This window comes from Procambarus clarkii, chromosome 28, assembly GCF_040958095.1.
Source record: "Procambarus clarkii isolate CNS0578487 chromosome 28, FALCON_Pclarkii_2.0, whole genome shotgun sequence".
Taxonomy (NCBI): Eukaryota; Metazoa; Arthropoda; class Malacostraca; order Decapoda; family Cambaridae; genus Procambarus; species Procambarus clarkii.
The window spans coordinates 4,369,283-4,385,212 of record NC_091177.1 but is presented as its reverse complement, the minus strand read 5'-3'; the positions used below and the strand labels follow the sequence as shown (position 1 = coordinate 4,385,212).

The window sequence follows — 15,930 nt, the reverse complement described above, 5'->3', positions numbered from 1 at the left end:
CAAATATTGGGAATCTGTAAGAAGCGTTAATGCAAAGAAGTGTGAATTATGTGGCATGCTAAAGTTTCTCAACCTGGCCCATTATGTTCTTGAGTGTCCGCTGATTGACGTGTGTGGGAACAACGAGGTGACGACCGTTGCTGAGGAAATAACATGCATGTGTCACAGAAGGAAGATTGTCCTTGAGATACATGATACATAAACTGGAGATACACACTGAATATACATACTTTTATAAATAAATTTTCGTTTTTTTTTTTTTTACAGCCATGTATTACTGCTTATGTCTGCATTTGTACTTATAATAGTATTTTTTAAGTATATGTGAATACGTTTTAAATAATGTGTACAAGAAAAAGTGTAAATGTTTATCACCCAGAATGTGAAATATGTCAATTGTTTGTGATGTCTGTGTAAATATACAGCCCATCCTCATAAACTGAAAGTACTCATAGTGAGTATGTGGGGCGGGAAGTACCAATATGTCGTGATGGACCACCAGAAAGTTCACTTTTGGGTTACCGAATTTGGACAAACCGGAAACTTTTTTTTATTAGGATCATGAATATAAAGCTTAACGTAACCTATCCTAGCAATCCTAGGCCTAATACATACTATCTTTGGCCTAATATAGAACAGCTTTGTTAAGCCTAGGAATATATGTTTGATTTTTAGCTATATTTTCCTGTACTATATTTTTTTTTTACACAAAAAGTGGGTGGCTGGTGGTCCATCACTACATATTGGTACTCTCGACCCATTACTTACAAAAAGTACTATCATTTCAGGAGTTGAGATATAGGAACACAGTACTGAACGGGGCGAGGATAGCTTGAGCTAACCTCAGCCCTTTGTGTGCTTATGTTCGTATTTTTAAAACCGTTCGAATTGACGAGAAGTTAATTGGGACTTTGTAATTCTCTTTTATTACCGTCGTGTAATGTTGGTATGTAGAACAGGTATTAAACACAGGTGTTATTGGGTAATGTCTGCTGTTTGTAAGTTACGACGTTTGTTTGTTGTTGGTAATCACTTCAGTGTACTAACTTGAATGAATTTAGGAGGGCAGAACCTTAGCTCCTGGGCTCCACCTTCCCAGCTGCTTATTATCTAATGTTTTTAATCTTTTTATGAGTTCAACTATTTTGTTCTGGTTCATTCCACTTTTCGTCTTACTTAAAATTCCTGTGTTCATTCTTTTATGCCTTCTTCATGCCTTCATTCCTTCGTACGGGTGTCCTTATAGTAACGAAGAGGACCATAGTGTATATATATATATATATATATATATATATATATATATATATATATATATATATATATATATATATATCGACGTTCAACGAAATTAGTACGTAGAAATCTGGATTTTAATTTTCAATTTCAATTGAGTTCGACAAACCGGAAAACTATTTTCTACTTATGTTGCAAAGACAAACTACCCTAACCTAACCTCCGTAGGCCTAATATAGTACATATGTGTGCTATACTAGGCCTAGCAATATTTAAGCTTGTTTTTAGTTTAATTTTTGTCCAACTCTATAAAGTGAATAGTACAAAGTTCTACTATTTAATTGCTTAGAAAGTCAATCTTTGTACTATGTTACACATAGTTCTGTGTAAGTGAGTCTGAGTCCACACACTCAGAGGGAGCAGCATGGTTGTTCATGCAGGGAGTCAGCATGGTTGTTCATGCAGGGAGCAGCATGGTTGTTCATGCAGGGAGCAGCATGGTTGTTCATGCAGGGAGCAGCGTGGTTGTTCATGCAGGGAGCAGCGTGGATGTTCATGCAGGGAGCAGCGTGGATGTTCATGCAGGGAGCAGCGTGGTTCTTCATGCAGGGAACAGCGTGGTTGTTCATGCAGGGAGCAGCGTGGTTGTTCATGCAGGGAGCAGCGTGGATGTTCATGCAGGGAGCAGCATGGTTGTTCATGCAGGGAGCAGCATGGTTGTTCATGCAGGGAGCAGCGTGGTTGTTCATGCAGGGAGCAGCATGGTTGTTCATGCAGGGAGCAGCGTGGTTGTTCATGCAGGGAGCAGCGTGGTTGTTCATGCAGGGAGCAGCGTGGTTGTTCATGCAGGGAGAAACGTGGTTGTTCATGCAGGGAGCAGCGTGGATGTTCATGCAGGGAGCAGCATGGTTGTTCATGCAGGGAGCAGCGTGGATGTTCATGCAGGAAGCCAGCATGGTTGTTCATGCAGGGAGCAGCGTGGTTGTTCATGCAGGGAGCAGCATGGTTGTTTATGCAGGGGAGCAGCGTGGATGTTCATGCAGGAAGCCAGCATGGTTGTTCATGCAGGAAGCCAGCATGGTTGTTCATGCAGGGAGCAGCGTGGTTGTTCATGCAGGGAGCAGCATGGTTGTTCATGCAGGGAGCAGCGTGGATGTTCATGCAGGGAGCAGCGTGGTTGTTCATGCAGGGAGCAGCGTGGTTGTTCATGCAGGGAGCAGCGTGGATGTTCATGCAGGAAGCCAGCATGGTTGTTCATGCAGGGAGCAGCATGGTTGTTCATGCAGGGAGCAGCGTGGATGTTCATGCAGGGAGCAGCGTGGTTGTTCATGCAGGGAGTCAGCATGGTTGTTCATGCAGGAAGCCAGCATGGTTGTTCATGCAGGGAGCAGCGTGGTTGTTCATGCAGGGAGCAGCGTGGTTGTTCATGCAGGGAGTCAGCATGGTTGTTCATGCAGGAAGCCAGCATGGTTGTTCATGCAGGGAGCAGCGTGGTTGTTCATGCAGGGAGCAGCATGGTTGTTCATGCAGGGAGCAGCGTGGATGTTCATGCAGGAAGCCAGCATGGTTGTTCATGCAGGGAGCAGCGTGGTTGTTCATGCAGGGAGCCAGCATGGTTGTTCATGCAGGGAGTCAGCATGGTTGTTCATGCAGGAAGCCAGCATGGTTGTTCATGCAGGGAGCAGCATGGTTGTTCATGCAGGGAGCAGCATGGTTGTTCATGCAGGGAGTCAGCATGGTTTTTCATGCAGGAAGCCAGCATGGTTGTTCATGCAGGGAGCAGCATGGTTGTTCATGGAGGGAGCAGCATGGTTGTTCATGCAGGGAGCAGCGTGGATGTTCATGCAGGAAGCCAGCATGGTTGTTCATGCAGGGAGCAGCATGGTTGTTCATGCAGGGAGCAGCGTGGTTGTTCATGCAGGGAGCAGCGTGGTTGTTCATGCAGGGAGCCAGCATGGTTGTTCATGCAGGGAGTCAGCATGGTTGTTCATGCAGGAAGCCAGCATGGTTGTTCATGCAGGAAGCCAGCATGGTTGTTCATGCAGGAAGCCAGCATGGTTGTTCATGCAGGGAGTCAGCATGGATGTTCATGCAGGGAGCAGCGTGGATGTTCATGCAGGGAGCAGCGTGGTTGTTCATGCAGGGAGCCAGCATGGTTGTTCATGCAGGGAGTCAGCATGGTTGTTCATGCAGGAAGCCAGCATGGTTGTTCATGCAGGGAGCAGCATGGTTGTTCATGCAGGGAGCAGAATGGTTGTTCATGCAGGAAGCCAGCATGGTTGTTCATGCAGGGAGCAGCATGGTTGTTCATGTAGGGAGCAGCATGGTTGTTCTTGCAGGGAGTCAGCGTGGTTGTTCATGCAGGGAGCCAGCATGGTTGTTCATGCAGGGAGTCAGCATGGTTGTTCATGCAGGGAGCAGCGTGGATGTTCATGCAGGGAGTCAGCATGGCTGTTCATGCAGGGAGCAGCATGGTTGTTCATGCAGGGAGTCAGCATGGTTGTTCATGCAGGAAGCCAGCATGGTTGTTCATGCAGGGAGCCAGCATGGTTGTTCATGCAGGGAGCAGCATGGTTGTTCATGCAGGGAGCAGCATGGTTGTTCATGCAGGGAGCAGCGTGGTTGTTCATGCAGGGAGCCAGCGTGGTTGTTCATGCAGGTAGCAGCGTGGTTGTTCATGCAGGGAGCCAGCGTGGTTGTTCATGCAGGGAGCCAGCATGGTTGTTCACGTAGAGAACAGCATGGGTGTTCACGTAGGGAACAGCATGGTTGTTCATGCAGGGAGCAGCATGGTTGTTCATGCAGGGAGAAGCATGGTTGTTCATGCAGGGAGCCAGCATGGTTGTTCACGTAGGGAACAGCATGGTTGTTCACTTTGAGAACAGCATGGTTGTTCATGCAGGGAGCCAGCATGGTTGTTCATGCAGGGAGCAGCATGGTTGTTCATGGAGGGAGCAGCATAGTTGTTCAGACAGGTAATACATGCTAAATTATTACATACGTGATGTATTAAGTGTGGGAAGCCGCCTGGAGTGTTCCATTATGGTATCTGCCGCCGCCACCATGTTAGCGTTGTGGCCATGTCTACTCTTTAAGGTTGTGACCATGTCCACTCTCTAACGTTGTGACCATGTCCACTCTAACGTTGTGACCATGTCCACTCTCTAACGTTGTGACCATGTCCACTCTCTAACGTTGTGACCATGTCCACTCTCTAACGTTGTGACCATGTCCACTCTCTAACGTTGTGACCATGTCCACTCTCTAACGTTGTGACCATGTCCACTCTAACATTGTGAGCATGTCCACTCTAACGTTGTGACCATGTCCACTCTCTAACGTTGTGACCATGTCCACTCTCTAACGTTGTGACCATGTCCACTCTCTAACGTTGTGACCATGTCCACTCTAACGTTGTGACCATGTCCACTCTAACGTTGTGACCATGTCCACTCTCTAACGTTGTGACCATGTCCACTCTCTAACGTTGTGACCATGTCCACTCTAACGTTGTGACCATGTCCACTCTCTAACGTTGTGACCATGTCCACTCTCTAACGTTGTGACCATGTCCACTCTAACATTGTGACCATGTCCACTCTCTAACGTTGTGACCATGTCCACTCTAACGTTGTGACCATGTCCACTCTCTAACGTTGTGACCATGTCCACTCTAACGTTGTGACCATGTCCACTCTAACGTTGTGACCATGTCCACTCTCTAACGTTGTGACCATGTCCACTCTCTAACGTTGTGACCATGTCCACTCTCTAACGTTGTGACCATGTCCACTCTCTAACGTTGTGACCATGTCCACTCTCTAACGTTGTGACCATGTCCACTCTCTAACGTTGTGACCATGTCCACTCTCTAACGTTGTGACCATGTCCACTCTCTAACGTTGTGACCATGTCCACTCTCTAACGTTGTGACCATGTCCACTCTCTAACGTTGTGACCATGTCCACTCTCTAACGTTGTGACCATGTCCACTCTCTAACGTTGTGACCATGTCCACTCTCTAACGTTGTGACCATGTCCACTCTCTAACGTTGTGACCATGTCCACTCTCTAACGTTGTGACCATGTCCACTCTCTAACGTTGTGACCATGTCCACTCTCTAACGTTGTGACCATGTCCACTCTCTAACGTTGTGACCATGTCCACTCTCTAACGTTGTGACCATGTCCACTCTCTAACGTTGTGACCATGTCCACTCTCTAACGTTGTGACCATGTCCACTCTCTAACGTTGTGACCATGTCCACTCTCTAACGTTGTGACCATGTCCACTCTCTAACGTTGTGACCATGTCCACTCTCTAACGTTGTGACCATGTCCACTCTCTAACGTTGTGACCATGTCCACTCTCTAACGTTGTGACCATGTCCACTCTCTAACGTTGTGACCATGTCCACTCTCTAACGTTGTGACCATGTCCACTCTCTAACGTTGTGACCATGTCCACTCTCTAACGTTGTGACCATGTCCACTCTCTAACGTTGTGACCATGTCCACTCTCTAACGTTGTGACCATGTCCACTCTCTAACGTTGTGACCATGTCCACTCTCTAACGTTGTGACCATGTCCACTCTCTAACGTTGTGACCATGTCCACTCTCTAACGTTGTGACCATGTCCACTCTCTAACGTTGTGACCATGTCCACTCTCTAACGTTGTGACCATGTCCACTCTCTAACGTTTTGTGACCATGTCCACTCTCTAACGTTGTGACCAATGTCCACTCTCTAACGTTGTGACCATGTCCACTCTCTAACGTTGTGACCATGTCCACTCTCTAAACGTTGTGACCATGTCCACTCTCTAACGTTGTGACCATGTCCACTCTTATGTCTGTCTTTCAAGAGTGGGAAGTTGCCTTATCTTGATAGTGTACTACATTTGAGGCCTGGCTCATGTTACTCTCCTTATTACCTTACATTGTTTGGGTTGAAGTCCAATAGTTATTTCTCAGACCATCTTTGAAGACAGTTGTTTCCCACTTGGCCAGTGGTAGTGTTGCTTCCCACCTGGCCAGTGGTAGTGTTGCTTCCCACTTGGCCAGTGGTAGTGTTGCTTCCCACTTGGCCAGTGGTAGTGTTGCTTCCCACCTGGCCAGTGGTAGTGTTGCTTCCCACCTGGCCAGTGGTAGTGTTGCTTCCCACCTGGCCAGTGGTAGTGTTGCTTCCCACTTGGCCAGTGGTAGTGTTGCTTCCCACTTGGCCAGTGGTAGTGTTGCTTCCCACTTGGCCAGTGGTAGTGTTGCTTCCCACCTGGCCAGTGGTAGTGTTGTTTACAAGTAACCTACAGAATATGAGTCTGCCCAGATAGTAGGGTGGTGTAGAGAAGGGTTGGAGAGAGAGGGGGGGGAGGTAGGGTGAGGGGGGATAATGAAGTATACTGATGCATATGCACACTACTGGCCAGGGAGGGAGGGAGGGAGGGAGGGAATGAAGGTGGAAATGATGGAGGGAGGGAGAGAGGGAGGGTGTTGAGGTGATGGAGGGAGATGGAGATATAAACAGAGACAGAGGTATTATTATTATTATTATTTAAAAATCGTATTACTGGTATTGATAAGATCGACACTTGAGGCAGGTGAAGATAGAAATGAAGGGTAGAGACCTAGGAGAAGGGTGAAGGGTAGAGACCTAGGAGAAGGGTAAAGGGTAGAGACCCAGGAGAAGGGTGAAGGGTAGAGACCTAGGAGTAGGGTGAAGGGTAGAGACCTAGGAGAAGGGTGAAGAGGATAGGAGAGAAAAAAGGGTGAAAGAGAGAGTACTTAGGAACTATTACAAAAGAGAGATAGACAGGAGGGGTGGAGGGAGGGAATGTATTTGTGGGTGAGGGAGGAGGGTTTTTTTAAGGGACTAGGTGGGCTAGTGAAGACAAATAACGAGGCTGAGTAGTAGGCATTGAAGATGGTAGGAGAGGCTAGGTGGGGACGAGTTGGGATGGTAGGGAGGTTGGGGGAGAGGGGGGGGGAGGGCCTTAGTAAACAATGTAAGTGCAGGTGGTCAGTGGCTGACCAGGTGACCGCCACAATGCTCCCAGCAGACGGAACCAACACCAGGTAAACTCCTACCCCCCCCACCAAAGGGGGAGCTTACTCCTAAGGGGGGAGTCTGCCCCATACAACTCCTCCTCCTCCCACCTCTTAGCCCTTCCGCACCTTCCCCCGTCAACCTCCTCATTCCGGCCTACACCTCATTCCTCACTAGCCTATTCCTCACCCGCCTCTTGCTGCTCCCTCACATTTTAGGACAAATACCATAATGGTTAACTTTAGTGTTATTTGGTATCTCAGCGAGCCTCGTCATGTCTTATGTTGTTATTAAAGGAAATGAGGAGACATTGTCCTGAGACCCTGGTCACCCTATATATATATATATATATATATATATATATATATATATATATATATATATATATATATATATATATATATATATATATATATATATATATATATATATATATATAAACTGAAAACACACACCCCAGAAGTGACTCGAACCCATACTCCCACAACTGGTATGTACAGGGACGCCTTAATCCGCTTGACCATCACGACCGGACAAAAAGGAAGTGATAGCCGAGGCTATATGAACCACTTCCCCGCCGGCACTCGGATGGTAATCTTGGGCATAGCATTTTATCAAATCACCTCATTCTTTGGGGCACACGTGAGGAACACAAATGCAAACAAGCCTGAATGGTCCCCAGGACTATATACAACTGAAAACTCACACCCCAGAAGTGACTCGAACCCATACTCCCACAACTGGTATGTACAGGGACGCCTTAATCCGCTTGACCATCACGACCGGACAAAAAGGGAAGTGATAGCCGAGGCTATATGAACCACTTCCCCGCCGGCACTCGGATGGTAATCTTGGGCATAGCATTTTATCAAATCACCTCATTCTTTGGGGCACACGTGAGGAACACAAATGCAAACAAGCCTGAATGGTCCCCAGGACTATATACAACTGAAAACTCACACCCCAGAAGTGACTCGAACCCATACTCCCACAACTGGTATGTACAGGGACGCCTTAATCCGCTTGACCATCACGACCCGGACAAAAAGGAAGTGATAGCCGAGGCTATATGAACCACTTCCCCGCCGGCACTCGGATGGTAATCTTGGGCATAGCATTTTATCAAATCACCTCATTCTTTGGGCACACGTGAGGAACACAAATGCAAACAAGCCTGAATGGTCCCCAGGACTATATACAACTGAAAACTCACACCCCAGAAGTGACTCGAACCCATACTCCCACAACTGGTATGTACAGGGACGCCTTAATCCGCTTGACCATCACGACCGGACAAAAAGGAAGTGATAGCCGAGGCTATATGAACCACTTCCCCGCCGGCACTCGGATGGTAATCTTGGGCATAGCATTTTATCAAATCACCTCATTCTTTGGGGCACACGTGAGGAACACAAATGCAAACAAGCCTGAATGGTCCCAGGACTATATACAACTGAAAACTCACACCCCAGAAGTGACTCGAACCCATACTCCCACAACTGGTATGTACAGGGACGCCTTAATCCGCTTGACCATCACGACCGGACAAAAGGAAGTGATAGCCGAGGCTATATGAACCACTTCCCCGCCGGCACTCGGATGGTAATCTTGGGCATAGCATTTTATCAAATCACCTCATTCTTTGGGGCACACATGAGGAACACAAATGCAAACAAGCCTGAATGGTCCCCAGGACTATATACAACTGAAAACTCACACCCCAGAAGTGACTCGAACCCATACTCCCACAACTGGTATGTACAGGGACGCCTTAATCCGCTTGACCATCACGACCGGACAAAAAGGAAGTGATAGCCGAGGCTATATGAACCACTTCCCCGCCGGCACTCGGATGGTAATCTTGGGCATAGCATTTTATCAAATCACCTCATTCTTTGGGGCACACGTGAGGAACATATAGCCTCGGCTATCACTTCCTTTTTGTCCGGTCGTGATGGTCAAGCGGATTAAGGCGTCCCTGTACATACCAGTTGTGGAGTATGGGTTCGAGTCACTTCTGGGGTGTGAGTTTTCAGTTGTATATAGTCCTGGGGACCATTCAGGCTTGTTTGCATTTGTGTTCCTCACGTGTGCCCCAAAGAATGAGGTGATTTGATAAAATGCTATGCCCAAGATTACCATCCGAGTGCCGGCGGGGAAGTGGTTCATATAGCCTCGGCTATCACTTCCTTTTTGTCCGGTCGTGATGGTCAAGCGGATTAAGGCGTCCCTGTACATACCAGTTGTGGGAGTATGGGTTCGAGTCACTTCTGGGGTGTGAGTTTTCAGTTGTATATAGTCCTGGGGACCATTCAGGCTTGTTTGCATTTGTGTTCCTCACGTGTGCCCCAAAGAATGAGGTGATTTGATAAAATGCTATGCCCAAGATTACCATCCGAGTGCCGGCGGGGAAGTGGTTCATATAGCCTCGGCTATCACTTCCTTTTTGTCCGGTCGTGATGGTCAAGCGGATTAAGGCGTCCCTGTACATACCAGTTGTGGGAGTATGGGTTCGAGTCACTTCTGGGGTGTGAGTTTTCAGTTGTATATAGTCCTGGGGACCATTCAGGCTTGTTTGCATTTGTGTTTCCTCACGTGTGCCCCAAAGAATGAGGTGATTTGATAAAATGCTATGCCCAAGATTACCATCCGAGTGCCGGCGGGGAAGTGGTTCATATAGCCTCGGCTATCACTTCCTTTTTGTCCGGTCGTGATGGTCAAGCGGATTAAGGCGTCCCAGTACATACCAGTTGTGGGAGTATGGGTTCGAGTCACTTCTGGGGTGTGAGTTTTCAGTTGTATATAGTCCTGGGGACCATTCAGGCTTGTTTGCATTTGTGTTCCTCACGTGTGCCCCAAAGAATGAGGTGATTTGATAAAATGCTATGCCCAAGATTACCATCCGAGTGCCGGCGGGGAAGTGGTTCATATAGCCTCGGCTATCACTTCCTTTTGTCCGGTCGTGATGGTCAAGCGGATTAAGGCGTCCCTGTACATACCAGTTGTGGGAGTATGGGTTCGAAGTCACTTCTGGGGTGTGAGTTTTCAGTTGTATATAGTCCTGGGGACCATTCAGGCTTGTTTGCATTTGTGTTCCTCACGTGTGCCCCAAAGAATGAGGTGATTTGATAAAATGCTATGCCCAAGATTACCATCCGAGTGCCGGCGGGGAAGTGGTTCATATAGCCTCGGCTATCACTTCCTTTTTGTCCGGTCGTGATGGTCAAGCGGATTAAGGCGTCCCTGTACATACCAGTTGTGGGAGTATGGGTTCGAGTCACTTCTGGGGTGTGAGTTTTCAGTTGTATATAGTCCTGGGGACCATTCAGGCTTGTTTGCATTTGTGTTCCTCACGTGTGCCCCAAAGAATGAGGTGATTTGATAAAATGCTATGCCCAAGATTACCATCCGAGTGCCGGCGGGGAAGTGGTTCATATAGCCTCGGCTATCACTTCCTTTTTGTCCGGTCGTGATGGTCAAGCGGATTAAGGCGTCCCTGTACATACCAGTTGTGGGAGTATGGGTTCGAGTCACTTCTGGGGTGTGAGTTTTCAGTTGTATATAGTCCTGGGGACCATTCAGGCTTGTTTGCATTTGTGTTCCTCACGTGTGCCCCAAAGAATGAGGTGATTTGATAAAATGCTATGCCCAAGATTACCATCCGAGTGCCGGCGGGGAAGTGGTTCATATAGCCTCGGCTATCACTTCCTTTTGTCCGGTCGTGATGGTCAAGCGGATTAAGGCGTCCCTGTACATACCAGTTGTGGGAGTATGGGTTCGAGTCACTTCTGGGGTGTGAGTTTTCAGTTGTATATAGTCCTGGGGACCATTCAGGCTTGTTTGCATTTGTGTTCCTCACGTGTGCCCCAAAGAATGAGGTGATTTGATAAAATGCTATGCCAAGATTACCATCCGAGTGCCGGCGGGGAAGTGGTTCATATAGCCTCGGCTATCACTTCCTTTTTGTCCGGTCGTGATGGTCAAGCGGATTAAGGCGTCCCTGTACATACCAGTTGTGGGAGTATGGGTTCGAGTCACTTCTGGGGTGTGAGTTTTCAGTTGTATATAGTCCTGGGGACCATTCAGGCTTGTTTGCATATATATATATATATATATATATATATATATATATATATATATATATATATATATATATATATATATATATATTATATATATATATAACATCACCTATGGTAATGTTGTGAAGACCAATAGATTCGATAAAAGTACAAAAAATCATTTACAGAAAATATAATTTTTTCACTGAATTCGCGTGAGTATATTATTTAACTGGTCATCGCTGCTAGTCATGACCTAGCCTATATTTAACATCATTCAACGTTATCCAGTCAATTTTAACCTAGTTAAAGCTTAATCTAACCTAACTTAATTAACCTAGCTTAATCTAACCTAACTTAATTAACCTAGCTTAATCTAACCTAACCTCTAACCTTGACCCACATTTTCCATAAATACTTCAACCAAAATCAGTATGAAAGTTGCCTCTGGTAAAGACAGAAAAATTTCAATCAGATATCAACAACGGCAAACGTGATGTTTAACGGTGAAGAAATCTAATTACTTCGGCACGGAAATATTAAGACAAAATTTGAGATTGCAACCCCTGTAGATCTCTTCGTAGAAGGAAGAGATCAAGCCAAAGAGACTGAAGGAACCATACTGTCAGACGACCTGACCTTCAGAGAACAAACGGGTAACAGCCAGGAAGAACTACCTTCTTCTGGAAGGTAGTTCTTAAGGTAGGTACCTTACCTTCCAGGAAAGGTACCTTACCTGGAAGTAACTATAAGGCAAACGGGTAACAGTCAGGAAGATTAAAGCCCTTGTACTGATAGAAAGAACATGATTATATCGTGTGGAGTACTGGTATATTCTCTCATCCTCCAATTCATGCAGACGATATATCCAAACTAGAAAATATATGAAGAACCTTTACGACCTGCTTATACTCAGTTATTTACACTTCTGGGACTAACACAAAATGCTCAAATTGTGTCCTTAGAACAGAGAGTTTCTTCATAGTGGACACATGGAAAATACTTAAGTTTCAAGTTTGAATCCTACACAGTATTACAACCTGCTGGGTGTGAGATGTGGTAGACAAATTAGGAGTGTTATAGGTAAAATCAGAGAACACCGGGAACATCAGAGATCCACGATTCTTCAACGTCCTGCCAGAAAATAGAACTCTAGCTGAAACAAGGGTTGAATCGTTCAAGAGAAAACAGAGTTACCGGGTCGTGAAAACTATGTGGCCCTGCTGGTGGCAAACACACACAGTTTCACTGATCAGGCAATCATCAGTCCGGGCCGCAAGAGTAGAAAAACTCGAAATCTGCCACATGGAAACACAAGTGACCAATCACTGGCAGACCTCGCCAGTTACCTGCCAGTTACGCCACGCCACCAATCACATCCTTGAGACTCCACTAACTTCCACGCTGTAGGCTGATGTCAAAGAGTTTTCGGCGCCTCTCATCATGTCAACCATCTTCTAGGAACGTTACATCTCTGTCAGCTACAAGATATAAATTATAACGTTGGTTTATGACGGCTTGAAAAGGGTGAATTGGTGACCAAGAGCAACCCAAGAGAGAGAGAGAGAGAGAGAGAGAATGAGAGAGAGAGAGAGAGAGGAGAGAGAGAGAGAGAGAGAGAGATGAGAGAGAGAGAGAGAGAGAGAGAGAGAGAGAGAATCATGTGTGGAATACAGCCCCTGCAGCAAGGTATGCGAGGGCCGCCATTGGTGATCAGTTATCAGCAACTTTCTCTTGTTCCTTCAGGATTAATGCACACTGTTAGGCTGGGATAGGTGGGGCTAGGTACCCAATTGTACCTAATATTCCGCAAGTTTCCCTGCCCTGAAATTGCACATTTCCCAAGCATCTATTCACCTTGTTTTTTTTCCGCCCGCGAAGACTGACAAGTCACTAATACCTCATTACATCCAGGTGCTCAGTTACTGGTGGGTGCTCAGGGCGAGTGGCTTGGTGAACCGATGCTCAGTTGTTCCACTCCTCCCACTCTTGTATGGGAGGCGAGCACGTCGACCACCCCACCAATTTAGACAGCAAACGGCACACAAGATTAAGTCCATGTGAATCCCTTCACACATCAACAGTTCGGCAAAAATGATTTTGATTGTGAGAATTGTTAAGGAATAACAAGAGGTAGAACAAGGCCGCAGGCGGAGCACAAGAGCTAGACTCCACCTCGCCGTAGTCGCCGCTGACAGGTGAGCATTGGGAACCAACTCGTGTAGGGACATACTCGGCAACAAATAAGATATTTCTTCAAAAAAAAAAAAATGGTACAAAAAAAAACATGTTGTTAGTAGGATAACAAACTACTATGATGACACCATTAATCCCATAACACCCCAACTCATCCCATCATCTAATAAGTCGTATTTTGTACGTTGTGGTTACAAATGTAACCTACTAGTAATTAAAAATAACGGCTCACACATATCTACGTTATCTATGAATCAGAGTCTTAGGTTTGGTGGGTTGCTTGGGTACGTTCATGTCGGGTTAGGTAAGGAGGATGGATTCCATACGCAGTGGTTACAAAGAGTACCAGGGCTTATAGATGACAGGATCGGGACCCCGAGTAGGGATAAAATGATGTCATAGTGACATCACACCTCGTCCCACACCTGGGTAGGGAAGGATAGGTTGTGCAGGGATGGGATGGGTTGACTTGAGTAGTGATGACGTAGGGCGGTGAACTCTTGGTGAGGTAGGTGTGTGCAGTGAAGGAAGGGGAAGGTGTGAGCAGTGAAGGAAGGGGCGGCGTGAGCAGTGAAGGAAGGGGGAGGTGTGAGCAGTGAAGGAAGGGGGGAGGTGTGAGACCACTCACAAGAGCCCACCACTCTGGGTTCCCCACATATACACCTCAGAATTATCAGATTAGAAAAGATTTGAGTAAATCCGTCTGGGAGAGAGATCTGAGAGTAAATATTAACGTAGGCTTAAAGCTTAGACACCAGTCTGTGATGCCAGGAAATAAGGCATAAAGCTTTTTAAGCTCAAGTGTGGAAGCTTTAGTATATATATATATATATGTATATATATATATATATATAATATATATATATATATATATATATATATATATATATATATATAATATACTTTAGGCTTGATGGATATAAATGTTGACAAGGTTGCCAGAGCTGATCCAAAGGATGGGAAGTTTTCTATGGAAGGTGGACTGAGGGCATTGAGATTACCTTCTTTGGAGATGCCCAGAGCGAGGGACTATGATCCAGACCTTGGCTGCTGGTTGAATGTTTGATCGACCAGACTGTTGGACGCCGCTGCACGCACTGCTATAAACGTCGGGCAGAAAGACGATAGCAATATGGCGTTAAAGACATATCGACACAGGACATATCGTTATTGTAGTCAAATAGTAAATATTTAGATTCATAAAGACTGTATGAGCTCGAATGATTTTGGATGATTTGTGAATGATGATGATGATGAGTCTGGCAAGTAGCTATTGGGGCAAAACCTTGACAATATAATAAGTGGAGTTATGAAAACAGTGGGAAGAAGGACCCTCTCCCACACGTGCTATGAGGGCGACCATCTGGAGAAACTTCTACCTAGGGATCTCTGACCATAAACACCTTCCTGGTGCATTTACTTGCTCTTACCTGGAGCCGGTCGGCCGAGCGGACAGCACATTGGACTTGTGATCCTGTGGTCCCGGATTCGATCCCAGGCGCCGGCGAGAAACAATGGGCAAAGTTTCTTTCACCCTATGCCCCCTGTTACCTAGCAGAAAAATAGGTACCTGGGTGTTAGTCAGCTGTCACGGGCTGCTTCCTGGGGGTGGAGGCCTGGTCGAAGACCGGGCCCCGGGGACACTAAAGCCCCGAAATCATCTCATGATAATCTCAAGATATACCTCTGGTCAATGTTGAGAGTGTTTTGTCTGTCTCCAGACCTCGTGTGTTGGCAGAGATGAATGAAGTTACACTCGATTGTTTTTAACTGAGTTCTTTAAATATGTTGCAACCCGTTCTCGCACTTGCTTATAGTCAATATCTTGCTTATGAATAAGTACATAGTGACTTACTAATAACCCGTTCTCGCACTTGCTTATAGTCAATATTCTTGCTTATGAATAAGTACATATGTGACTTACTAATAACTCGTTCTCGCACTTGCTTATAGTCAATATCTTGCTTATGAATAAGTACATATGTGACTTACTAATAACCCGTTCACGCACTTGCTTATAGTCAATATTTTGCTTATGAATAAGTACATATGTGACATGCTAATTTATTGTGAATATTTGAGTTTACCTTGAAAAGCTGAATAGAAAACCACAACCTAACCTAACCTTCTAAGTATGTTAAGATATTACAATTAGTATTGAACCTATACCTATATTGACACTACAGTTTTATAAAAATAATAAAACAAAACTAAAATATTTAAATAAATTGTAAAGTAACTCAGGTTATTGTCAAATTTTGTATAAAATCTCTATTGTTTAATAATTCTGAGAGAAAAAGTTAGTGCCTTGAAAAAAATATGGCTTGGAATATGTCACATATATACTTATTTATAAGCGAAATAGTAACTATAGGCAATAAGTCATATATGTGCT

At 45.6% G+C, this 15,930-nt stretch overlaps 1 protein-coding gene across 1 annotated transcript; it reads right to left on the bottom strand.

The window, feature by feature from the left end:
- Positions 1-1,643: 1,643 nt before the first annotated feature.
- LOC138369341 (cuticle protein 16.5-like) lies at positions 1,644-2,189 on the bottom strand. Its single transcript, XM_069332579.1, has one exon. It carries the CDS (start codon positions 2,187-2,189, stop codon positions 1,644-1,646), a length of 546 nt encoding a protein of 181 aa, XP_069188680.1.
- Positions 2,190-15,930: the final 13,741 nt, after the last annotated feature.

Bases quoted from the DNA above. Each gene is read 5' to 3' on its own strand.
- LOC138369341 (XM_069332579.1), bottom strand. From the start codon at position 2,189: ATGCTGGCTTCCTGCATGAACATCCACGCTGCTCCCTGCATGAACAAC.